This window comes from Rutilus rutilus, assembly GCF_951802725.1.
Source record: "Rutilus rutilus genome assembly, chromosome: 20".
NCBI lineage: Eukaryota > Metazoa > Chordata > Actinopteri > Cypriniformes > Leuciscidae > Rutilus > Rutilus rutilus.
Genome location: NC_140225.1, coordinates 2,672,147 through 2,691,078, shown reverse-complemented (window position 1 = coordinate 2,691,078; position 18,932 = coordinate 2,672,147). Strand labels below are relative to the sequence as shown.

Below are 18,932 nucleotides of genomic sequence, written 5' to 3'. Positions count from 1 at the left end.
AGCACTGAAAAAAAAAAAGCATATAAGTATACAGACTTATATAAATATAAAAGTGTGTCCAATAGCACACATACAATTAATGAAATTTGTTAATTATAGTAAATAAAAATAATTACTATTTATACATATTTAAATATAATTTACTACTGGGCTGCCATAGACTGAAGAAGAAGAAGAAGAAGAAGAAGAAGGAGAAGAAGACGACAATTATATATTTAATTCATATGTAATTTATTTAAATATTGTACAATATTTAATTATAATAATAATAATAATAATAATATTACATGATATTGAATTACATTATTATTGAATCTTACAGTATTTACAGTAATAAATATATGTGTCCAATAGTGGTAACAAGTCCAATTATAATAATACTAATATTAAATATTTAATTATGCAACATATTTATATATTTTACAATATTTAATAACAACATGTATACAACATTATTATTGTATTACATTACATTATATTTAATTATATTATAATTAATTGCAATTATTATTTGCAAGAGTGTCCAACAGATAATAGTCCAATAAATACAGTAATAATAATAATATACTGTTATTATATTAATATTTCTTGGATTTTTATGTAAATAATAATAAAATAACCAATAATATGCTGTGCAGGCGTTCTTGAGGATGAAAGCGGAGAGGAAAACAGTGTGTCTCCTCACCTGGAGTCCTGGAGGAGTGTTAGGAGGAGTGGCTGATCTTCAACAGACAAAAGACAGAAAGAGAAAGAGAGACACAGCCATGCACTTACAGACAATAGAGCCCTGCTGAGCCGAAACACATCACAACCAGTTAGAGAAAGTTATGAACAAGAAGGGCAGAGAACGGAGAAGAAAAAGAAAAGAGTGGAAATTAGAGTCATTCAGAAAATGGATGGTTTTTACGGAAATGAAAGGAGTCGAAGGAACAGGGTTTCTATTAGTAGACGTTTCTCATTTTGTCTTTCATAAAGAACGAGTCATTTTCCAGTGTGAGTTGGTGCTGTACTCTTCAGGTTAAAATCAGTCCAAGATGACGTGCATATATAAAACTGTCCAAACTACACAAATTATGTTCATTATCACACTAACTAAAATGGTTTTGATCACAGTACCATGCCATTATTATCCCATCACTGCTGGTTAACATTAACCCTATAAAGCCTACTGTATCATATTTGATACGAATATTTCTAAGGCCTCTGAATTATCAATATGATCAAACAATCTACTGCATGCCTTCTGTCGGTTGATTGATAGTTTACACTTTTAGTATAATTGTCCAAACGTCCGCCTTCAGCTCGTGCTTCACGTGTCTTTCTGCTGTGAAATCTTCACTGGTTTTTATCAAGTAAACATAAGAATCACTATATGATATTGTTAGTAATATTTCAAGATGAATGACTTACTGGACTGAATAACTTATTATCCATACATCATATTTTTTTTTGAAAAAGGTAAGTATTAAATAGAATTTCATCTGACTTTGTGGCCAAAATAAATATCAGCATCTGCATATTTTTGCTCAGTTTGGGCCTCTGAATAAAATTAAGCCATTTTTTCATCCACATTATATCATACTATTGATATAGATTTTGTCTAAAGGTTCAACAAACGGTTCCATTAAAAATTGACTATTATTTCATATGTAAGACAACTGAAGCGGCCTATAGTGAAGTCAATAATTCACTATAAAAATACATATAATTTCAGAGTTGGAGTAAGTTTGTAATGTTTACAAAGACAACTATTTTTAGACCATGAACATGTATTAAAGGGGTGGTTGGTTATGATTTCACTTTTTTAACTTTAGTTAGTGTGTAATGTTGCTGTTTGATCATAAACAACATCTGCAAAGTTACGACGCTCAAAGTTCAAAGCAAAGGGAGATATTTGCTTTTAAAGAAATCGCTTTTTAAGGACTACAACAAACGGCTGGTAGAGACTACACCACATTCCTCCCGGGTTAGTGACATCACCAACCCTAACATTTACATAAACCCCGCCCCCTGAACACGATTTATAGATTACCATGACAGAATATGCTAATCAATGTCTGGAAGATACTACACAAACTACATAAATTCATCAACTATCCATTCAGAAATGTCCTGTTGCTTCTACATGTTGTCACTTCTTCTTGAGTCTCTCCATTATTTTCGCCTCCAGTTTGAACATAAAAGGCTGAACAGTTTCTGAAATTTTCAGTGCATGTGTGTGTGAGGTAATCAGAGTTGCAAACACACAAGCTGTTGAATCTCCGCCCCCTGTGCCGGGAGCAGCAGCTCATTTGCATTTAAAGGGACAGACACAAAAAAATTGTGTTTTTGCTCACCTTCAAAAAGTGACCATTTTAACATGCTATATAAAAATATCTGTGTGGTGTTTTGAGCTAAAACTTCACATACACACTCTGGGGACATCAGAGACTTATTTTACATCTTGTGAAAAGGGCATTATAGGACCTCTTTAAAGAAAGCTAATTTTGATGTTTCATGTTTGATTGTTATAAAAGCACAATGGTGTGTGTGTGTGTGTGGCTTTACCTTAGTGAACTCTGAGTGCTGTAGATCAGCCTCAGGACACCAGCGTCCCCCCAGAGCCGTCAGCATGGCACAGTCCGCCTCCTCTTCAGTGATCAACAGAACATCTGGACTCGGTCCAGGCGTCGAGGGGACATCCTCCGCTTCTGAGACGCTGGGCTGATCCAGGCCTTTCAGGAGAAGATGACAAGCCTCCAAATCTGCCTCCCAAATGTGTTCCAGCGCTGGACATCCACAGCTACAGAGAGAAATACAATAAATTACACTTGCTTTGATGCTTTACCTTTATATGCAACGACATTCACACACGTCTAAGTCTGAATTAAGTGCACTAATACTTTTTAGGGGTGAGTGTAACTAAGGACAAATCTCTAAAACAGGAACTTAATTTATCTGAGCTCCTGTCAAAGCTGATGTATCAAACTATTGGAGTCTTTCCATTAGTTCATACATTTTTATGAAAAATAAGACAGAAAGTTCATGTTTATTTGTGAAATTAGACATTACTTCTTTGCCAGTGGCTTTACAGCGTCTTTTAACTATACGTTTTTTTAGACGCAAGGCAGAGAAGATGCTCCACTTTTAATATTAGATGTACACTAAAGTTTGTTTGTTTTTTAAAAGAAATTAATACTTTTATTTAGCAAGGATACACTGAACTGATCAAAAGTGACAGTACAGACATTTATGTAATGTTACAAATATTTGTATTTCAAATAAATGTTGTTCTTTTGAACTGAATCAAAGGATCCTGAAAAATCAAATGCATCACAGTTTCCACATAAATCTGAAGCAGCAACTGTTTTCAACATTGACAACAATCATGAATGTTCCTTGAGTGTCAAACCATCATATTAGACTGATTTCTGAAGGATCATGTGACACTGAAGACTGGAGTAATGATGCTGAAAATTCAGCTTTGACCACAGGAATAAATTACACTTTAACATATATTCACACAGAAAAGAGTTATTTTAAATTGTAATAATATTTCACAATATTCATGTTTTTTTTTTTTTAATCAAACAAATGCAGCCTTAATGAACACTTCTTTCAAAAACATAAAAAAAACTCTACTAAAATAACGGTAGAGTATAAAAAACAAGGTTGTATGAGAAACTATCCAACGAGAAAAAACCTGGGGTGAATAATCCCATTTGCGAACATTTAAGAGAATTGTTCAGCGCTAGAAGGTTTCTAATTTAATGTCATGCTATAGTTTTCGCTTGTTCAGACTTTTCAACCTGGCAGATAATAATAAAAAAAAACATTTCGTTAGCCCTTTTCGGAAGGACTAGTTTAACATGGAGAGGAGGGTTAAAGTAATAATTACCAGAGCTTCTCTGTGATTTTAGTCCCGTCTGAATGTGCATCTCAGTGATCATTACGGACAATGTCAGTGAAGATTACAGCGACTTTCACCTTCAGTAAAAAGGTCCGGAAAAATGACCTCGGATAACGCTAATCCCGTGCGAATAGACCCACTGTAAATATGTACATAAATATTTAATAATTTCCTGTTTAAAAGTAGTTTTCCACGGTTTTTCAAGTATGGAGGCGCTTGAGGAAGCATCAGTTGTGTTCTAGTCGCTGGAACGAGTCTGTGGCAGAACTCAAGTGTTTCACACACACCATTCAGATCAGAAAGAAGATCGACAGCACTTGTTAGAGGCACGAAACATCTTTTAGCGTTAGGTAAGTGCCTATTACCAACACAATCCAATCTGAAAACGCGCCGGCGCGTTTTGCTGGATTTTCTTCACATTGTAGCACTTTAAACTTAAATTACTCCGTCATTTATGGTCATACAGAAAAAAGAAATATAAAAAAAGAATCTGTGATATTTCTACTTTTGTATGTGTCCACTTACAATCAAATCAAAACATTGTGCTTTTGTAAAATAAAGAAAATAAACAGGGTGTGCGTTCTGCCTCTCCGTCGCGGTGAACTTTTTTTTCTTGAGCACGTCTATAAACTGAAACAAAACTCAGCGAATACTTGTCACATTTATGAGCCATATACCTTTATAAACATTTAAGTGTGTACTTTTAAATGATCCGATTCAAACTGAAAACAAATATTCTCTGTTTAAGTAATTTGTATAAAACCAACAAGATGTCCAGCTTCTCAAACGCTTCCTAATTAGTTTTAATTTGACCACGCCTACTCGCGCAAAAGATATTCACATGCAAATCTCCACATGGAACGCGAACGCACTCATTACCTCAAAAACAAAACACCAAAACACTTCATCAGTCTCTGCTTTTCGTCGAGATTGAAAGACGCGTCGTGAGCTTACATTGGCTTTACCCCAGAAGAAGAAGAACGCGATTTGAAGACAAGATATAATTTAGATAATATTTAGATCCGTGTTTACTGTTACTGTGTTTGTGGATATCTGCTCAAACGTAGATATGTATAACCATAATGTTTTATATTTGAGCGCGATCGCGTTTGAATGTATCATATTTTGGAAAAGCAAAACGCTCCAAACGGCTTCATGTTTTTACTATTATCTCATTTCATATCATCATAATGAATGGAAACATTTGAAGTAATATGATAATCAATATATTTTTCTCTAGCTTAGTTACTGAAATCTTTTGGAAGATTTATATAGGCTGCTATATTGTTATTATTTTATGCAGCACTGCGCATAGCCTATACCTACAAGGCACAACAAACCTGGTGTTCATTATATAATATATTGTTGGAAACATTTGTGTGTGTGTGTGTGTGTGTGTATTCTGTGAATTTTAAAAAGCAATTTTAACCAGAAAAATCTAAAATGTATTCCCAAAATCGTGCAGGCCTTTCTCTTGATATCAGTATGTTCACTTTTTTTTTTTTTTTAAGGACCCAGATGCCACTGAGTCCTGCTGACTTCAACATTCACAGTACATGTCTCTGTACATGAACATGGTAAAGTGAAAATCAAACACCTTGGAAATGAAAGGTATGTACAATGTTTTTAGGAATGGCACAAAGGTCTCTTTCTTTGGATCATGTTGTGTTGTAAATAAATCCAAACAATCTAAAAGCCATTCTTTTTTAAATCTCCTCATTCTTTGTGGAAGGTTGGTCAGAATGATGGGCCCTGATAAGCTCCTAATAGGGCCATTAGGGAGTGTCTTTGTCTTTCTCAGGTGTAAAAAGCCTTACATATTAATGAGGTGATCCGCCCCTCCCGCATAAAGCTTTATCACACAAAACACGTCGTAAATTTTTAAATCAATATATTGTCTTCTCTGAATGAGCAGTCAGGGTGATTTTCACATAGTTTTAGAGCAAATATTCTAGGCTACGTCATACAATTTTCAAAAGTCTTGTGAAGAAATAATCAGTATGGGTTTCATGACCTTATTTCAGTGAGATTTTTTTTTTGTATTTTCACAAACCACGCATAAATGTCATTATCTCAAAACTACAAACTTTTACACACATGCTGCTGATATATTATTGTAGCAGAGTTTGTGCTGAATACAGTGTAATTAGACTTTAGCCATGAAAATGTCACAAGTAACAGAAATAACCACAAATGTCAGAGCATGTCAGAACACCTCCAGGGCCCAGAAAACAGCTCAGACCTCAAAGGGTTAATACATCATTGACCGGAAATAACTGTTTTATAAATACAGGTTATATGTGTTTGCGCACGTGATATCAGGAAGCAGCGTAATACACACATGACGACAGGAGTGACGGCGGTGTGTAAAGCGAGTTACTCTCCCACTTCTGCTAGTTTTACTGAGATTTCTTATCCAGTGCGAATTGGCCATTCATATTACAGACGTCCTGTGGTAAAAATACATTACTCCATCTACCCTTGTGAAGTTAATCCCGTCCGACTAGGGCTATAGACTACCATATATCATTGGTCCTTCATAATTTCAGAGGGACTTTTTTGGCTTCAATGTCATATATGTCACTATATAAAGACACTAAAGCTCGCTGCCGTCTCCTACAGTCCATGAAACTGGAGTTCGGCTCTTCTGTGGGCAAACTCATACGGAGAGAGCAATAATTACGGTCTTCACACCCACTGTCTCCAGAGACAGACAGCTTCCTAAAGCGACAACAGACAACGCTGTACTCTCTCCATCAAACCTCTTTGCTCCTCCCGGTGGCTTTATTACACTGCCACACAAACCTACAGAGATTCATTTACATGTTTGTGTTTGGTTTCATGCATCATGAAGGGCAGAGAAAGTAAAGTAAATGTGCATAAAGGATCTTTCCATGACTCACAATGGATTCCAGTAGAATTTGACATGTTAGAATGTTGCAAAAATGTTGGATTACGACAGAAATTGATGTTAGAATATTGATACGGTTGGATCCCAATTGAAGTTGATGTTAGAATGTTGCTAAATGTTCAATGTCATGCTCTTTTCATACATAGTGACCAGAGGCTCCAAAATGACCAAAAAAAGAAGGTACTTTTAGGTGCTTTTTTATTTTATTTCTGAAAGCTTGACAGTGTCAATCCCCTTATACGTTCAATGAATGAAAGCGAGCAGTCCCACCAGAAGAAAGAAAGTCATACAGGTTTGGAACGACATATGAGTGAGCAAATGGAATATTTTCATTTTTAGGTGAGCTATTCTTTTATTATTCCCATTTGTGCCACAGGAAAGAGAGAGAGCTAGTGAGTTTGGTCCATTTATTTTAGCTAGGCGAACAAAAGAAACCCTCGTCGGGTTGAGTATGACCGGCGGCTAATGCCTGCCTGCTTTTTGGAGTCGGGTTTCCATGGTGAGTAACAAGGAGAACAATCACTCTGGGTAAAATAAAATTGAAGGAAAGCGAGAAGAGAGGGTTTTCTGGAGACAGTCCCGTGCCACAGCCCCTCCTCTTCAGCTCGTACAGTAATAACCTTGGCAAGAGACAGCGCTTCTGGCATCCGAGCATGTGCTATTCCAAAGGAGCGAACGGTAAACCATATGCCATGCTTCCCTCCAGATGGACGCCCATAGTGTTTTATTGAAATGTAATGAATGCTACATTTCTACGGTTGAGTACAGCAACTAATAACTCATTCAATTATGCCAATTTGTGTGGCATTTAGGTTGAGAGAGATGCTAAATAAAAGCTTTGCAGCTGGAGCATGGTCAGAGCGAAGGAAAGCCTAACCTTTTATTAATGTACAGCTTCTGGTCGCCACTTATGCAGACTTAATATTAAAAGGTCGAAAATAATAGGGCGGGATTGTGTTCCTATTTTCACATTAATTGAACCAGAGGTTCTCAAACGGCTTTGCTTCAGGTCGCAGATTTTACACTGGAAATCAAATGACGACCCAAAAAATTTTAACGTATCTAACTAAATGATAATGTACTTAAATTATTAATAATGCAGTTAAAGGATTAGTTCACGTCACAATTAAAATTTCCTGATAATTTCCTGGAACTGGAATGTTTTCCTCAAAAACCTTAATTTCTTTTCAAACTGAAGAAAGAAAGACTTGGAATCTTGGATGAAAAGGAAATTATCAGGAAATTTTAATTGTGAAGTGAACTAATCCATTAACTGCATTAGTCCAACAATATAGTATATTTAGCCTATATGTCTAAAAAAAAGTGGAAAGTATTTGTAATATTATGTCTATATATAATAGAACTATTAAATATCTATAAGTCTATAGAGTCTATTTATATAGTTTCAGTTGTTATTTGCATTTAGCATTATTTTTATATATTTTTTGCATTATATATAAGCACATCTTGGTTTATCCAAAACAACATCAACAGCAACAACATTATTAATATTTCAGATAAACCCACCACGGAATGGAATGTAAATAAAAAGAACAACTGTGATTGGTCGCTTCACATGTCAATCAGAATTTCATTCTAAGTGGGCGGAGCTTGTTCAGAATCAGCTGCAAGTGGCTCTAGAGCTCTAAAAAAAGATCATTAAAAACAGCAAAAAAATTGCCAAGAGTGCTCAAAACAAATGCACATTTACTGAAGTGGCAGCTCACATCTCAATTTTTTCGTTTCATTTCATCTTAATTTGGAAATGTCACTTCGGACACATGAAGATGAGTTTATCAGTAACGGACTGATGCAGTCAGCGTGGACCTGAATGATTTAATACGCTGAAACATCCAGAGAGACAGGACTGAAATAAGGCCAGACAGTGTGAACTGTTGAAATAATAAGGAAAAATCACCCGAGGGACGAGACGAGGGGCTGTTTGTGTGAAAGAGTGTGAGAGACGGCGAGATGAGAAATATCCAGTACCTGTGAAGTCTGTCCTCCAGAAGCTCAATATACTTCAGAGTGTTTTCTCTTACACTGCGCTCTGTTGAGGAGAAAGAAAATAATGTACATCAAGGAGAGATGCTGGCAAATCATACATATTCATGTCCGGTCAAGACTCTTGAAAACTTATCCAGGTCACATTTCAATAACAACTAAACCTTTTCCCTTCAAATTCTCATCACTGTGAATGGTGTAGACATTGGACTTTTTATTTTGTTTGTAACATTTAAAAAAACAAGACAGAAGAACATATGCTATATATATACAGTGCCCTCCACAATTAATGGCACCCCTGGTAAATATGATCAAAACTGGCTGTAAAAAATAAATCTGCATCGTTTATCCTTTTGATCTTTCATTCAAAAAATGTGCAAAATTCTAACCTTTCATTTAAAGGGGCATTTCACCCATTTGAACATTGTTTTTTATTTAAAGTGGGTCATATATGTAGTCGAAATGTAAAAGAAATTTTGAATTTGGTGCCTTTGTGACCGAGAAAAGACAAAAAAATAACTTCAGGACGCATTTGTATGAAAGACAACAACTCCCACAATGCACCACATTGCACAGCTCCGCAAGCCACTCCCACTAATCCAGAAAGCGCATATCTGCCTATAAGAGAAATCACTCTTCCGTCTACAAGTCTAGCTACCACCAGAGCTTGAAATTCATTTCACATTCACACAAAATGTCTAGTTAGTTGGCGAACTCATTAGTGCATTACTCCTCGTTTGTATTTCTTTCGAAAAGGTGAATTATTGCATGGTACCTGGATGTTCAGTCAGAACATATGCGGTGCGAAACTAGGATAGTTCACAACACAAACGTCCGTGTCCTCGTCTGATTCAGAGATTTCGTCCAGGAGAAATTGTCATCGTTGAAAATCTTTGCCGCAGACGGACTCTATCTCTGTGTTCGTAGCGGTTCGTAGATGCATAGTGAGATCACCGGCGCCACCAGTCCGCCCTAACTCGAGCCAGTCCGGGCTCCTCGTCCGCGGCAGGCAGGTCTTCTGCCTCGGCTGCTCTTCGCTATAATGCGGCTTGTAAAGGTAGCCACAAACACCTGATTCAAGCATCAGACTTCCGAAATCCTCTTCTTCTAGTCTATATCATATTGAGTACTCTCCTCCGCTATTGTCATAACTTTACATCTGTCTCCACAGCGCCTGTTAGCTTAGCTTCAAACAAGATGGAGGATATTGCTTTCAGTTTCAGAGAGTAAAGTCCCACCCACTGATCTGTAATAGGTCTGTAGCGTGAGCGGGTCCCGCCCCCTGGGAAAGATGAGGAACGAGTGCTTGTAGTCTCAACAGAAATCCCCCCCTCTTACACTTCCTCCTACAATGACGCAAAATGACGATTTTTGCGTCATTGTAGGAGGAAGTGTAAGAGGTAAATAACGGATTTCTCCCGTCTCAGGGGAAAATGAGAGAGTGTTGCACGACCATTCAATAGTATGACTGGGTTTCTAACAATGCAAAGCTTAATGCAAATGGGTGAAGTGTCCCTTTAAGTGAAAGAATTGAATGTGGGGGGGAAATCACATTATGAAATAAATGTTTTTCTCCAAAACACGCTGGCCACAATTATTATAAAAAATATAAAAACTTGAATGTTAGGTTTTATTAATCATGATTAATTACAGAAAATATATATAAATATATATACACACACAACCTTTCAAATAATAGAACAATTCGATTTTTTGCATCAAAGTTTAATAATTGGGAGCAAATGTGCTTGCTTAATGAATGAAAATGCACAATATCTTAATGGTCCTTAAAATAGGTTTTAGGCTTTCTTTCTTTATGCAAAATTACGGTTACACTTTATTTTAAGGTGTCATTGTTGCAGTGTAATTATATATTTAAGTACTGAGTAATATTAATTAACTACATGTACTTACTATAGGGTTAGGGTAGGATTAGGATTTGGTTGAGGGTTATTTGCATGTAATTATGCATAATTTACTGTTATTACTATGATAAGTACATGTAACAGTAACAAGGACACTGTAAAATAAAGTGTTACCCAAAATTGTATTTACTTTTGCTTTTTTGGATGAAATATCACCCATTATCACACAATCACGGTAAAAAATAAAATAAAATCTGCATGTTAATGTCTCGAGTCACAACTATTCCTGTTTGTGTCCTGATTATAAATACATATAAAGCACAATATCCACTGAATAGGACTCCAACTCAAGTCCAACTCAAGACACAGCCAAAGAGAAAAATCTGTGCATTTTACCCCAGATTCAGTCTGAACCTGATCTGATGACAGACACGAATTCAGATTCAATCACTGAAATGTGCTCTAATGCCGCCACTGGTCCATATATACGTCACCCTCGCCCTTGTGATAGAGCCTAGCTTTCCCACAGACGAGCCGGTCAACATCTTTACAGTGAGAGATGCTGTGTGCAACATACTGTGAGGATCTTCAACAGCAGATCACAGGCAGATGGTGATAGTGGCACATAGAGAAGAAGTGTTGCATGTATTTAGTTTTTCTTGGGTGGCAAATAATGCAGCAATCTGTTAAACATTGGAGAGTGGGAAATGGTGAGAGAATGCAAATATAATAAGTGCAGTTTGTGCACATGCATCAGCTTTGAGAAGATCCGCAGGTTCAGATTCAGTCTGTGTCGAGTCCTGATGATCCAGAGCTGAGGGGAAAACCTCTGATCAACAGAGTCTCCGCAGAGATTTTAATATCAATTTAAGACCTACACAAGAACTATTCATTTAATGAAAATTCAAATTAATTTAATTTTGAATCAGAATGATTTAAGTCTAATTGTGATACTGTTATAGTTTTTATTCTTATTTTGAATGTTTTTATTTTTATGGTTTCCAATTTAATTTTTATTTTAGCTAGTTTTAGTAATTTATTTTTTGTGTTTTTGTCTTTTTTATAATATGTCTACACAGTTTTTATTTTAGTTTTAGTTATTTTAGTACTTCAAGTCAAACTAAATGAAAATGAGAAATGTCGTGCTGATAACAAGCTGGAATAGCTAAAATAATTACATTTTATAAATAAATTATTTTATTTTATTTTATTTCAGTTAACGTTTATTTTATTTCAAGTAACAAAACTCAAGTTTATGGCTTTGGTTTTAGTCAACGATAACAACCCTGTACCGTATGTCCATACAGAACAAATCATCTCAAAATTATCTCAAAATAAATGTTGTATCTTAGCTTCTTTTACTTTATTAAACAGTCATCTGCAAAACAGGGTGATTGCAAGTTTAAAATACTCAAGACATGTTTTATTCAATACACACATGTGCATTAAAATGGTGTTTGGTTTATGTACTAATATAATAATACATATGAATAATAGACTCTTCCTGTAATGGGACGATCCAGAGAGAATCTATACAAGTTCTTGCTGAACTAAATGCCAGATTTAATCGTGTAACTAAAATACCAATAATATCCAGAATAAGAAAAAAAGATTTTATACATAATGCAGGATTTTAATTATAAACAAGCCTGAAATACACCAGGACTCTAATTTTGAAATGTCATTGATGCTCATTCAGAGATATAAACACTGTCATATTGGATCAACATTAGATCATAATAAACAGCTTAGCATAAATAATTGCACACTATTCATTGTTTGCAAACTGTTCTGAAACCATAAGCCTGTGGAAAGTGCAACATCACCGGGTTCTGACTTTGAACATGCAGCGCTCACATTTATTTAACTGGTTCAGTTCACATTATCAGGCCGTATTGCACATTTTGCAAACATTATCCCATGCAAACAACATTTGCATACTGTACACAGTTTGCATACTACACAAATAATATGAGTATGGTAGTATGCTATTCTGAACATTATCATTATCAATAAAAACATGCATAACTTCAACGGGAAGTAGAGCAACAGAAAGCTGCAACACCTTTCCTGCAATAAGAGCTAATTAAGCTGACAAACAGAAAACACCAGATCAGCGTGTCTCTTTTTCTTGCTTTCAGGAGCTGATCTTCTTGCATGATTAGGAAGGCATGCTCAGATGTGACAAAAAGCGAAACGACTTCATTAATTAGCACTTTTCTGACAAATTCACTATCATATCGTGCGGTGTGAACACAAACAGAAACATTCTGCTAATGCATCTGAAGGACGCTCGTGAGCTAATGATCGCAAAAAGTGCATGCATTTATTCAGAGAAAGATGGTAATTGTTTGCCACGTGTAAAAGAACACAAAGCCTCTTTTACACCATTAATATGCCTCAAAAGCAGACGATACACCTGTTTCAATGCAGATGCGTGGGCATGAAATGCTAGTGCAATAGGGCATAAGAGGAATAGTCTGCTGGTTTAATTGAGTCAGAGACGGCTGTGATTAATGGGCCTCTGTCGGTGTTTCTGAGTCTCAGCACAACGGCACGGAGAGAGAGAGATGCACAAAAGCATCTTAGTCAGCACTCGTAGAGTATCTAAACTTGACCCGCTGAGGGCAACTGCACTAACCGTGAGCATAGACAGGTGTTTGATAATAATGAGCTTTGATTTCTATGTAATATAATAAATGTGTGTAATAGTAATAGTGACAAAAAGGTGCATGACCTTTTTGAGGAATTTTCAAGGACAATATATGTACTAGTGATACTTTGCATCACAGTTATTATCACTATATATATCTATACGTTATGCACTCATCCGTGTAGTGTATACATTTTATAAGGTTATTTTGTCATTCAACATCAGAGTCTGATGTATTATTTTGGTGAGTGAATCGTTGTAGAAATAAAATGTCTAAATTAATAAACAATAATAATGTTCTACGCCCCAAAATAGTCCAAATGTAGCATTTTCTACGCTCTCTTAGAAGTAAACATGCCGTTTTTTTGTTGCTGTGCCTTTAAGACTCGTATATAAACGTCCTCATCACATGAGATATGAGACTTATTCTGCACTTATTAATTAAAACGCATGTGTAATTCTTCAGGCTGCAAACTATAAACATGTCAACAGGTTACATTTTTAGGCTGGACCGCTCAAAACGTACAATTGCAAGTTTATATCTTGCATTTCTGACTTTTTTCTCAAAACTAAGAAGTGCAGTATGTAAACTTGCAAATGCAAGTTGCAATCGGCCTCAGCGGTCTAACATCGCTTTTTTGCGTTGCATTATGTATTGCATTTGGACACATTTCGTAATGCACATCACATGAAATCCAGCGAGTGCAACATGCTTTTATCATTATACATAATGACCTTTTCAAACATAAAGCGTCTCATCTCATCATCTCTTGAAATCATTTGTCTTGTGAGGTGACAAGACAAAGTGTCTGTGGTGACATTTCTGTAAAACGATTGCGTCTTGAACATTTTGCGACAGTTTCCAATGAGTGGAGATAGAAGAGTGTTCAGTTTTATCCGAAATGAATGTGAATCTGGCCATTGTTTATTACGTTGCGAGATGTAATCTTAGAATTATGAGGAAAAAGAGTTCAAATGTATATTTTAATCCCATGGTGGAAATAAGCTTCCATACTAACACAAGACTAGTCGAGTAGTTCAGGACAGTAGCTGGTTGGTTTAACTGCTTAAGACTTAAGATCAATTTTTTTTTTAAAAGATTTGTCAAATCTTATGTCAGATGCATTAAAAAAAACATGGATTGGTCTAATTTGAATCCGAAAAGAACTATAGTTGTTAAGACACAGTTATAACATATTGACTGTGTTTATGCAACTGACCCCAAGTCTGTTCTTTTCAGTCTGTCTGTGTGCTGTGATCATGTCGTCTTCCTCTTTCTGGAAGCTGCTGAGGAAATGAGTCTTTAACAAAATAAACAACAGGAGAAGACCTGCGTGCAGTAAATATATACAGAAACCTGATCGTCCAACATCTACCTCACAAGACAAATGATTTCAAGAGATGACAGACAAACCTAAACCCAGTGCATTGCAGATGAGACGCTTTATGTTTGAAAAGGTCATTATGTATAATGATAAAAGCATGTTGCACTCGCTGGATTTCATGTGATGTGCATTACGAAATGTGTCCAAATGCAATACATAATGCAACGCAAAAAAAGCGATGTTAGACCGCTGAGGCCGATTGCAACTTGCATTTGCAAGTTTACATACTGCACTTCTTAGTTTTGAGAAAAAAGTCAGAAATGCAAGATATAAACTTGCAATTGTACATTTTGAGCGGTCCAGCCTAAAAATGTAACCTGTTGACATGTTTATAGTTTGCAGCCTGAAGAATTACACATGCGTTTTAATTAATAAGTGCAGAATAAGTCTCATATCTCATGTGATGAGGACGTTTATATACGAGTCTTAAAGGCACAGCAACAAAAAAAACGGCATGTTTACTTCTAAGAGAGCGTAGAAAATGCTAAATTTGGACTATTTTGGGGCGTAGAACATTATTATTGTTTATTAATTTAGACATTTTAGACATCAATTGTAAGTTTTGAGCAGTCCAGCCTATAAATGTAACTAACATGCACTGATCACCTCTGAATTTACAATGTGCACAAAGACAAATCTGCATACTAAAGTACAAGTACAATTACAAGTACAATTCCCTTACTAAAAAAGTACTGTGGTAGAGAGATGGTAATAAAATAGTACTTTGATATTCAAAAATTAGTATTTAAATTGAATTCCAGGATGCATGTGCAAGTCTGCAAATGTGCAAATGTTCAAATGACCTTGATGCCCAATAAGTCCAAATAAACTAATCATATTTCTCAAATAGAAGTTTTATTTGAGCTTTTTCCGCTCCATTTAGGAATTCCTTTCTGAAAGTGAGATGAAAACAACAGCTCTTTGTTTTTGCACAAGCTGGGACAAAGACTCATGTTTAAAAATACCATTTAATATGTGGAAATATATTCCTAATTACGCAAGTATACCAACCCAACCGCAAACTACAACCCCGACGTGACAAGTGACGCACGCAAACCCTTTTTCTTATGCCCAAAACAGTGATTTGATGGCAGGTATGTGGCAAATAAGTGTGTCAGCATGTTATTACCCCGGTTGGAAGACAAGCTAATAAGACCCTATCAGGAGCAGCCCGTTCATGTCAAAGATCTTTTGTGTTCTGTATCATATTCAGCCGCTTTGCATATTTAGCATCAACGCTCAGCCTATCATTAGCTCACAGTCTCTCTCATCCCAGCACAAAGACACAGACCAGCCGAGCTCTTTGTTGAGCAAAATGTGTGTGTGTCAAATTAAGCAGACGAGTGTAATCCCTGTAACGGGCAGGGCGAGAGCTGGCGAGATTCCCGTTGGCTGTCAGCCGGCTTCTCCTACTGTTGTTGGACGTGTAGAGAACCGAATAAATGAAAGACCACCGCCCGCAATCTCCATCCTGCACAAATCCTCATGGGAGGACAGAACGCCACAGCCAAGTTGAGAAGATTTGAATGTGCATCTGGTCATTATCGCCAACTATAGTCAGACGATAGCGGAACAAGACCAGTGCGTTACCAGTGGATTTACACTAGTGACGGGAGCCAGACATTTAGACAGCTTTCCATTTTTTAACCATTAAACACTGGATGAATTTCACAGTTCATGTCAACAACGAGTCTAGATCATATTGCACCTCAAAGAAAGAAAAAAAAGAAAGAAATTGAAGCCTATTTTAGGATAATTAACATTGCTGAATATAAAAACATATAAATGAACTAATATAAGTATTCATACATTATTTATTCATGGGATATCTTGTACACTGAATTTAATTTATGCTGATTTTACATAAAAAGTCTGAATAGGATGATTTGCATTAATCTAAAAAAAGATGAAATTATATTTTGCATAATAAAAAAGAAGCCTCTAGCAGGATCATTAACATTATTGAACAAAGCTAAATAAATACATATATAAATTAATAAATACAGTACATCAATATAAATGAAAATAATATGATTCATACATTATGGTAGTATTTATACACTGAATGTAATTTATGCTACTTTTTCAATAAAAAGGATGATTTTCATTAATATAAAAAAATATTTTATTCATTTTTCATAATGAAAATAAAGCCTCTTGCAGGATCATTAACATTATTGAGTATAAAGCTAAATAAATAAAGTACATAAATGAATGTTTCAATATAAGTAAAAATAAATAAATATATATATATATATATATATATATATATATATATATATATATATATATATATATAGGCTATATAAAAATTCTGGGGTATTTATACATTATAATAGTCTTTGTACACTAAAAAATTTTTTTTTTAAATCGCAAATTGCTCCAGAAAAATAGGTTTTATTTTCTTTATAGACATATTAAAATACTATGCATATATAATAAATATTTATTTCATGTTAAGTACAATATAAATTAAAATTCTGTATAAATATCATACATTATAATAATATTTGTACACTAATAAATAATTTAAGCAGATTTTAAATATAACATTTATTGGATTTTTATTGAAACATTTATAAAGATTTTCTTTATGAACATTAAAATATTATGTATATATTATAAATATTTCTATCCAATTAATTTTGTTTTAAAATATGATCAGTTTTTGTGAGATTCACCCGGCTGTGTTTAATTCAACATAATCAATAACAAAAGAGCTGTTTTCATTTTATACTCGCACAATAAGGACTCAATGTCAAAGGAACATGTATCCTGTATTTTGGTTCAGAGAGACACTGTGTGAGGAATAGAGATATCCACTCTATATAAATCAATAGTGAAACCTACAAAACTTGAACACGTTTTCAGCCGAAACACATGAAGAAATGGCTCCCCCCTGTGCCAGCGACTCTTCAAGGTCTGGGTTCTCATGAATACAGTCTGTCTTTTGTGTGGTTTGTGTCACAGTGGCTTCGTTTACATGCAACCAATTGACGGCTCAATCGGACTGAAAACCCTTCATGTAAACACCGTAATCGATCCGATTGAGCTCGATCCGAATGAAAGGGGTGGTTTAATCCTTTTCTAATCTGATCGAGAGAACATGTAAACACTTGATCGGATTGAAAACCGAAACTGAAAGGACTGCGCATGTGCAAAGACGTAGAACTAGCGTAATGACGTGCGGAACGAGCTGTTATTCCTGTTGAATAAAGTTTCAAATAAATGAGTGTCCCGTCATTCTAATATTCACTGCGTCTGTGAAGTGAAGCAGGACAACGTCCCACCAGTGCTTGTTTCAGACTCTCATCCACAGACGACTGGTTTTGGACATTTTTACTGCGTGATAATAAATATAAGCAGCGGCACAACGGTTCATATGCTCATCGTCTCCAAATTATGACCAGAAATGGATAAATATTAAGTCTGCTGTTTAAAACAAATAAAGAACCAATGTAGGCGAATGGTTATTATGCGCAAACAGCAGGAAACTGTATATTCGTGCATTTTGCATGTCAAAAATGTATTCCCATTTGAAACTTGTGACATATAAATGCGCACATTAACCTGATCACGTTTAGCGTTCATGTAAACACTACGTTCAGATTCATCAATCGGAATGAATTCAGTCCGATGGAAACAAAAGTTGTGCATGTAAACATAGCCAGTGTTACTCACTGTACTTACTTACTCACAAACATTAAATATTACGCATATTTTATAAATATTTCTTTCCTATATATTTTAAAACATGATCAGTTTTTTGTGAGATTCACCCGGCTGTGTTTAATAAAACATAATCAACGACAAAAGAGCTGTTTCCATAATATACTCGCACATTAAGAACTCAATGTCAACGGAAAATGTATCCTGTAATTTGGTTAAAAACACAATTTAGAGAAACACTGGCAGCAAATGTGAGTAATAGAGATATCCACTCTACATAAATCGATAGTGAAACCTACAAAACTCGCTAAAACTATTTTCAGCCGAAACATACGACGAAATGGCCCTCTTTAATAAGAATCAGTATATATTTAATTCATACAGTGAAACCTAACTTTATTATTGAGTTTCTGTTGTTAAATAACCCTAATGTAGGATAACCTGAAACCCTGAACCCCGTGGTTTACACTGATGTTAAAATAACTCTTCTTACGCTACAGTAAAACACTGATGTTCACTTTTTTAGAAGTTGTACGGATGTTTTCTCGTCACAAAA

The 18,932-nt window shown here is 35.3% G+C and overlaps 1 protein-coding gene across 1 annotated transcript in view; it reads right to left on the bottom strand.

Moving 5' to 3' along the window:
- Positions 1-18,932, bottom strand: part of LOC311280187 (disrupted in schizophrenia 1 protein-like) — a gene marked incomplete at its 5' end in the record, with an annotated part of 44,815 nt that overhangs the window by 9,760 nt on the left and 16,123 nt on the right. The window contains 2 exons of the mRNA XM_084392161.1: positions 2,548-2,782; positions 8,790-8,850. Of these exons, the coding sequence (XP_084248287.1) occupies positions 2,548-2,782; positions 8,790-8,850 (296 nt within the window). The remainder of the gene's footprint in view (positions 1-2,547; positions 2,783-8,789; positions 8,851-18,932) is intronic.